The sequence below is a fragment of the Primulina eburnea genome, chromosome 3, assembly GCF_022965805.1.
Source record: "Primulina eburnea isolate SZY01 chromosome 3, ASM2296580v1, whole genome shotgun sequence".
Lineage (NCBI taxonomy): Eukaryota > Viridiplantae > Streptophyta > Magnoliopsida > Lamiales > Gesneriaceae > Primulina > Primulina eburnea.
Window position 1 is genome coordinate 35,517,668 of NC_133103.1, and position 8,986 is coordinate 35,526,653.

The 8,986-nt window shown below is 37.8% G+C and overlaps 1 protein-coding gene across 1 annotated transcript; it reads left to right on the forward strand.

Moving 5' to 3' along the window:
• Nucleotides 1-1,498: 1,498 nt before the first annotated feature.
• LOC140827284 (uncharacterized) lies at nucleotides 1,499-2,034 on the forward strand. The gene is made up of 2 exons (XM_073189935.1): nucleotides 1,499-1,789; nucleotides 1,882-2,034. Exons 1-2 carry the CDS (start codon nucleotides 1,499-1,501, stop codon nucleotides 2,032-2,034), a joined length of 444 nt encoding a protein of 147 aa, XP_073046036.1.
• Nucleotides 2,035-8,986: the final 6,952 nt, after the last annotated feature.

Here is an 8,986-nt window from a genome sequence, read left to right on the forward strand (position 1 = left end):
CCACCTGACCCTAACCATCCCTGGACCACGCCCAGACCAGCCCAAGCCCTGCACCCTGCGTGCGAGCCACCAGCAACCAACAGCAGCCTGCGCATCACTTGTTCCCTCTCGTTTCTCAAGTTTGGCTCTAGCCACAGCGCACCCAGCCACTCCAGCCCCTGGCCTGACCCCTGCCCATCATTCTAGGACCCTGATGGACCACCTTGGCTCGCCCCCAGGACCATCTGCGAGCCCCTATTCTCAGACACACCAGAAACCTGCGCGTGAAGAGTCCCGTCACGCAAGGACTCTTCCCTACCCACTAGCGCGAGCCCTAGCCATCCTAGGACTCTTCCTAGGACCTAGTCATGATCCTTAAGACCCAACCTCCCCACCTGGTCGAGCCCTCTCGCCCCATGCACAACAACCGAACCTTGCACCTTGAAGAACCAAACAAAACCCACGGCTCCTACTTATATTTCTTGCCCAAGGTTCCAGCATGTTCTCTAGATTATTTTATCATGTTTTGTCCCTAATTCATTCATATTTTTATCATGTATTGGTAGCTTACCCTTGGATTCATAACGTTTTTCGAATAAACGTAAAATCGTTAAAACTTTGAAAAAAACCTATCCTACCGTAAAATAATCAAACACCAATATTTTTCATGCATAATCAAAAAACACACACATAATATGATTTGTATGATGTTTAAAAGTGTTAAGAAAACGTGTCTTTGCGTTTATAACGCTCGAATATATGATTTTAGGCGAGGGTGCGACGTTGGACGATCAGACGACGAAGAACACAAGCCTTTCTTTTCCTCCAAATTTCCGAAATTATTGAAGGTGTGTGCAAGGTGTTTTTCGGCTGATTGGTTGGTGAAGTGTGGGGTTTAGTAGACCTAGGCCACTTATTTATAATTTAATTAACAAGTTAATGGGTTTTGGTTTTGTGCTTGCAAGTTTAAAGGTAATTGAGCCTACTTAAATTATTTAATTTGAGCCCAATAACACTTATTTAATTAAATAATAAAAGTTTATAAAATAAATTTCTATAAAATAATATTTTTAATTTTTAAAAACTCTTTGTTTGCCCAAAATCGGCTTCCCGGGAAAAATCGAGCTCGACTCGTAAAATAATTCGAACTCCAACATTTTTAGGAAAATTAAATCATTTTTAATTAGGAAGTCTTGCCATTAATTAATGAAAAATATATATTCTTGTCTTGGTCGTCCCCGGTGTCTTCGAACTTCCATAAACAATCATTGTCTCCTGCCTACTGTTTTATTATTTTCACCTTACTCCATTAGATCGTTTCCACACTTATTATTGTGATCTGCTGGACTTACATTTGAACAAGATCAACAAAAATCTCTAACAGGATTCTAGCACCCTAATTTGCAAAAACTATCAGTAAAGGAAAGAGTTTATTCACCCCTCCCCTCTAAACTCTGTATCGATCCCCAACAAGTGGTATCAGAACAGATTTTTCTTGTTCTGAAAATTTACAACAGATATGACGTACTTCAGCAAAGTACCCATGTTTTCAAAGGAAGACTGGAAGATGAGGATGCAAGCGCATCTTGCAGCTCAAGATGATGACATGTGGTATGTTATCACAGATGGTCCCCTGAAAATCTTAAAGCCTAATACAGCTGTTGCGGTTACTGATGGTGCGCCACAAATTGTTGAAAAACCAAGGAGTGAATGGACTGGTGAAGATAAAAAGAAAGCCAATCTTAATAATGTTGCGAATGAAATTCTTTACAAAACCCTCGACAAAATACCTTTAGCAAGATCAAGATGTGTTCTACTGCAAAAGAGATTTGGGAAAAACTTATCCAAATCTGTGAAGGGAATGAGCTGACGAAGGAGAACAAATTGTCTATGGCAATGCAGAAATTTGAAAATCTCAAAATGAATGCTAAAGAAACTCTGAATGAGTTTGATGAACGTTTCAGCAGTTTAGTCAATGAGCTAGCAGCTCTGGGGAAAGAATATGACAACAGAGAAATAGCACTCAAAGTAATGAGAGCTCTGCCCAGAGAATGAGATATAAAAATTATGGCTATGAGAGTATCTAAAGATCTGAACAAGTTAGAACTGCATGACTCGTTTGCAGACTTAAAAGCATATGAGTTCGAACTGGAAGTGAGAAGCGGAGAAGATTCCTCATCAAATCTACCTACCAAGGCCCTTACTGTTACCACTACTGCTAATGCTGCTGTAGTGGCTCCACAAGCATTACTTGCTACCACCATTGAGAGCACATCTGAAAAAACTGTTGAAAAGATCAGCAATGATGCTATGTATTTATTTGTGAAGAAATTCTCCAGATTCATGAAGAAGAATCATCGAGATTATCAAAGCCCTAACCAGAACTTCAAGAAGGATTCACCGCTCGGTGAAATGTCGTGTTTTAACTGTGGAAAGATCGATCACTTTATTGCTGATTGTCCAAATCCAAAGAAGAGATCGCAAAGTGATGATTGCTGAAGATAGCAAATGAAAATGGGCGGATTCTAGTTCTGAGTTTTCTGACTCAGAAATTCATTCCGACAAAAGTGATGCAGAAGAGATCAAATGTATCATGGCAGATATTGAACCAACCTCAACATCTAGAGAGGTACTTGACTTTGACTCTGACTAATTTACACGAACTGATTTGATTAAAGCACTACATGACATGGTGAAGGAGTACTTGAGACTTTCTCAATTATTCGAGGAAGTTAAGATTGAAAATCAAGACTTAAATGATCAAGTCAGTAAGTTCACTTGCTTGCAAGAGAACAACTGCAATGATTTAAAAGTTGAAACAAGTATGTTAAAAACTGAGAATGAAAGAGTGAATGCAGACTACCAGACAATGAGGTTTGAAAACCAAAAATTATATGTTCTGGTAAATGCATGGAATAAGTCTTCTGTTTCTTTAGAGAAGATGCAAGAATTGCAGAAGCAATATGGAGACATGAGTGGTCTCGGATTCAACAATAATGAAAGCACTTCTGGAACCAGTACTAAGCTAGAACTTGATACAAGCAAAGGGAAATACGTTCGTTTTGTTAAATCTAGTGTGATATATAAACCGTAAGTATCAACTGTTCGAGTTGAAATGACTGTAGACCAGACGAATAGAAGGAAGTATTATGGTCTGGGTTATGTTGAACCTAAGGGAAGAGTTAACCCGAGTTCTGGATCCAGTAGAGGATTCAACTCAGGAGGAAAACCCTATATGAAGGTTAAAAACTACCAGTACTATAATTCTAGACCTGTTCAAAAGAGGTACAGACCTGACAACAAAGACAGAAGGGAAAAACAACATACTAAAATGCATTCTGTTAGAAATAATATACCTTATTTTGCACATACTTCTGTGGATACCCTGAAGTACGAAATCACCGAAAATTGTACAAATGTGGGTTCCCAAGGGACTGATAAGGCTTGGACCCAAATACATTGGATACCATTTACTAAAATTTGTGTTTGCAGGAACAGGAGAAGAAAACCAAGATAAGCAGCTCGACATGGTATCTGGACAGTGGATGCTCAAGACACATGATTGGACAGAAAAGTCTACTTTCAGAAGTAATGAATTGTAATGGACCAAAGATAACTTTGGGAACAACTCAAAAGGTAAAACCGTGGGTAAGGATAAGATTATCCATGGTAATATCTCTATAAATTATGAACTCTTGGTTGAAAAGCTTTGTTATAATTTGATCAGCATTAGTCAACTGTGTGATAACGGTTACTCTATAGCTTTTCAGAAGCACACTTGCACAGTTGAAGATGCTGCTGAATCTACTGTATTAACTGGAAAGAGAGAAGGCAACACCTACAAAGTATCATGTAATATAGATCGTTCATTGCCTTGAAGAAGGAGGTGGGAGATGCTCAAACTAAGGCTCAAGGACCTCAGAAGAAGATCAAGAGAAAAAAAGTGGTTATCTCCACTGACTCAGATAAAACAGTATCAGAGGAGTCTGCTGCTCCTACCCTGGCATCTCTGCCAGCCACTCCTAGCAAGAAGAAGGCTCGCACTGTTCTCTGCATCAAGAAAACAGCAGCCATTGCTGATTTAGACACTGTCCCTTTAAGACAAGTGTTTCCAGAAGCCACCTCTTCTTTACCCGAATCTGTCCCTGTCACTAAGCCAACAGCCACTTATTCTACCACCATCTCAACTACTGCTCCGAATTTCAGACCCTCGTCTGGAGTCGTTATTCGAGAATCAACTGCATGGTCTTATACTTTTAGACATGTGCTGACTGTTTTCTCTTCAGGAAAAAGGAAAGGAAAACTCGTTGCAGAACCACAATCACTTGGCATCAAATCATCTGTTCATACCGATGTTGATCTTCAATTGGAGGAAATTGAAAAATATGCCAGTGAAGACATATATTTATTTGATGATTGGCATAAGTTAGAGTTTTCCATCCAATCACATTCTTCAGAACACCAGATGCATTTGGTAAAATGGTAAAGAATGAAAAGAAGGTGTTTGATCTTGCCAAAACTGAAAATTTGATTGAAGCAATGAGACGACGAAGTTTCATTCTTGAGCAGCTGAAACAACAGAAGCTGGAATCAGTTTTAACTATTCAGTCTAATTTTCATCTATGATTCTCACTGCTGCTCAAGATCAGAATGTGATCCATATTTTGACTGACCGACTGAGAATGATGAATGAGCAACTTCTTGCTCAAGAACAGACATTTGAAGAACCTGTACAATATTCAATAGTCTTCGTACCCATTTTTACTTAGAATAAGACAGTTGAGGAACGGACCGCAGCTCCACCAGAAGCTAAGGTCTCCAGTACTCCTGCATCACCGAATTTGCATACTCAATCATCTTCTCTTATTTCTGTTCGGGAATTGGCTTCAGTTGATGAAGTGATTCAATCCATTGCTCTTACTGTCTCTACTGCCCCAGAACCTACTCAAGCTGACGATGTGGTTGTTTCAAAAGCTCATCAAGCAGAACAATCGCCGGAAGGATCAGATGCTGCTTCACTACTGCCAAATTTGGAGATATTTTCTGAAGAACATCAAGAAGAAATGGAAGCCCTGTTGAACAGTCCATCTGAATCCATTCCAGCTGGTGCGCAAATGGTAACCACTGAAGCTGCCCAACCAGAAGAGAGTGCAGCTCCTGAAAAATATACTGCTTTTGGAGGAACTTCTGCTGAACAGTCCACTACTGTTACTATTGCTCCACCCGAAATTGTCTCTTCTACTGCCTTGATTATCCCTCCTACTGATTCACCGGCTCACATAGCTCATATTGCTCATCTTGCTGAAATCTCAGAGCGTCTACTCGCAAGTACTCCATCATCAGAGGGAGAGCACTTTAATCTTGAGTCTGATATTGATACACTGAGACGGAATATTGAAAGAGTTTTAGAGATAGTAAAACAGTTGTCCTATGATCATGCTGGTGAAGTCAGTGCCACCAACTTCTTCCGTGAATGCGTATCGAAACAAGTCATTAACACGGCAGAATCATTGGCAAGGCTTGAAGTTGAATCCAGCCTCTTCAGGAAAAATGTTTTAACAAGTCATGCTAACATCATGCTCAGTCAATATGATGTTATTTGAACGGTCTCTGATCATGACTCGTCTCTTCGCTCAATCTCAACTAAAGTTGAATCTACTGATTCGAAACTTGAAACCATCGATGCCAAGATTGAGTCCCAATCTCAATCTCTTCAAGCCCTTAATGATCGAGTTTCGAATCAAGCCCCATTTTTGGAGATGTTGAATGATGGTATTATCAATCTTATAGGCAGAGTGGATGATTTACTCACTCGTTTTGACACCAAAAAGGAGGAAGCAGTAGATAAGATAGAAAAAGGTAGATCTGAAGGACATCATCATGCAGATTCCTCCTTCAGAAACCAAGATCCTCAGGATGAGTAAACTTTGTTCAGAGACATTGGAACAGATGATTAAAACTCTTTACCGTTTTTAAAATTCTGTTTAACTGTTTAAATATCTATCGATTATTTGGTTATAATTGCTATCTGCTTTCATATTCATCGTTACTAACTTCTAGGTTTTGGTATCACCACAAAAGGAGAAATTGTTAGACTTAATTTAATTGTTGTGATGAGAATCAAAACAAGTAGGAATAGTGTTGGAATATTTCATGTTCGCAATCTTAATTTTGATGTTAACAAAACTTGCTATTTTGTTCATGATGATTTACTTTAGTGCGCAGGTAGCTAGGAAATGATCAAGCCTCTAACTGATCAGTTAAGCGAGGTATAACTGAAGCCGTCAAAGATGCCAACTGAAAGCATCAACTGATCAACCAAACTGAACCAGTCCAACTGATGTATCGTAAAAGAGTTCAACTGACTGTTCAGTTAATAGGTGATTCAGCAGGAGAACCTCAGAAACCCGGCCAGCTGAAGGAGTGTTCAATTCATGAACAACCCAACTGAAGATCAGTTCAACTTAAAAATAATGATATCAGTTCACTGACGAGTCAACTGACTTCACCAGCACAACTGAAGACCAGTTCAACTGATCAGTTCAGAAATCGGTTTGGAGCAATCAGTTGCAGCTCAAGACAAGCTGATTCAAGTGGAATCCAGCTGTGCGTAAAGATACAAAACATTTGTCCAGTCAAAGGACAATAATGAACGTTGCATCATAGCATTAACGACAAAGCGCTTCAGAAGGGCAGTCAAAAAGACTAGACACAAAGTCCAAGGAGTCGATTCAAATGCAACGGATACATTAAATGAGTCTCACTGTACATTCAGTCTTCCCGCTTATAAATAGTAGACCAGTGAAGACTCAATAAAAAAAACATAACACATATACAAAAGGGCACGCTTCAGAGTTATGTCATCTTAAGAGAGAAGCATTCAGCTCAGTTGTGAGGGAACACTTCCACGTGTTATCAGCTTAGATTAGAAGCCTATTTCCCTCAGTTGTGAGAATACGTTTCAGATAGTTTTCAGAGATCAGTTCTCACAAACACACACTCACCACCACTCAAATACAGTCTTGCACAAAGACAATAAACTTGTATGTAGTTTTTCTCACATAGACGTTAAAGAAGTGTTGACTGGAAGGTACTGCCTTCAGTCTAGTCTAGGAGTTTAGTTAAGGCAGTGGGTAAGTCCTAAGATGGGTGGGTTTGTACAAGTTGTTGTATAGATAAAAGTCTTCTAGTGAATCCTACCCGAGGTGGTAGAAGGGATGACGTAGGAGCAGTTGAAGTCTCCGAACATCCATAAACATATATTGTGTATTTAACTATTTAACTATCGTTTTCAATTGATTTAAATAGTTAGAGCATCCGTTGGTTCAGTTCTCATCATAACTGAACGAATGAATACAAAAACTAATCTAGTCTTTTGGTTATTCAGTTACACAAGATATAAAAATATATCAATGTTTATCAACGAAGGATTATTTAGAGTGTTTTTCGCTTGGTTATACTCGATCTAATTCATCGATGTAAACATTTTAGAACACGAGCTATTGCAGCTCTTGGAGAATATTTTGTTTGAAGCACCTCACGGTGCTCTGCAGAACATCCAACAAATAGCAATAACCAAGAGACTATAAAATCAGAAGCTATCGTGTCGCTTTAACAGAAGCAGTACCTTTAATAGTACTCAACTGCTTAGAAAAACAGAAGCAGAACTTGGCTTACACTAGTTCAGTACTTAACGGCTTTTAGTGATCGTTTCAATCTTAAATGCTACCGTTACTTTACCTAGTACTAGTATTAATTGCACCATTAATGTTGTACGAAGTCATTTAATACGTCTTACCATTTTTGTATAAAGCAAAGTCTGATTATTCTAAAAGCTTTATACAGGATCCTTTTTAGAAAATAAAGTTGTTTCTATCAGAAGTCAAAGGAGCCGTTTTTTATTATAGACGTTGAGTTCAAGTTTTCTATATATATGGATCAAACCCATATAGAGAACTGTGCTGATTATTTTTCAAGGAACATATTATCTACCTAACATTATTTTGAGCAACCACGAACCAATCATTATCTTCTAGCTCAACTTACAGAAAAGCAGTACACGCTTCATAATATACATCTGATCTTCTGAGATCATTTTGTACTGCTGTTTCTTCACCTCTTCAAGCTAAACACTTTACTATATCTTTGAGAAGAGTTTGTAATATGGAAAAGAGTCTTTTTCCAGAACTTTGTTGTATTGAATTATATTGTGTTGAGATACTAAGAGTTTCAGTAGGCAAAAGATAAGCCTTGCTGAAGTGGGTGTGTAGAAGTGTGTACTGTAAAATCCAAAGTCTTTTAGTGATACCTTCTGGAAACAGAAGAAGGGGAGACGTAGAAGATTTCATCTTCGAACTTCCATAAACAATCATTGTCTCCTGCCTACTGTTTTTACTATTTTCACCTTACTTCATTAGATCGTTTCCGCACTTATTATTGTGATCTGCTGAACTTACATTTGAACAAGATCAGTTACAATCTCTAACAGGATTCTAGCACCCTTTGCAAAAACTATCAGTAAAAGAAAGAGTTTATTCACCCCTCCTCTAAACTCTATATCGATCCCCAACATTTTTAATTAATAATAAGTGTTGCTTTTGATCACCGCTTTTGGGAAATAATTTGATCAATTTTATTAATCCATACCATTTGATTTATTTCATTATTTTCTTTTAATAATTTTTTTTTCAGTTTCTTCTTCTTCATAAGAGGTAGAATCCTTTTCTCAAATACAATTATTATTAATGCTAAGAGTATTTACTCTTTCTTTTAAATATTGTATTTCATATTTTATCTGATCTATTTCTCTTTTTAATTCGGAAGTAACAGGTTCTCTTTCTTTTTGTTTTGTTTTTCTAATATTTATTATAATAATATAATTCATGTTCTTGTACTGTATTTTGTACAAGTTTAGTAGGCTTTTGATTTCTCATATTTAAATAATGCTCTATAGCTTTTTTTTTCTATAGGATATTTTATTTGATATCTAAGATCTAAAATGAAAGTT

What these genes read in the sequence shown, in the direction of transcription:
- LOC140827284 (XM_073189935.1), top strand. Translation starts at nt 1,499, where the DNA reads ATGACGTACTTCAGCAAAGTACCCATGTTTTCAAAGGAAGACTGGAAG. An exon ending in CTTTAGCAAGATCAAGATGT is followed by an intron (nt 1,790 to 1,881) that starts GTTCTACTGCAA and finishes ATGGCAATGCAG; the next exon opens with AAATTTGAAAATCTCAAAAT.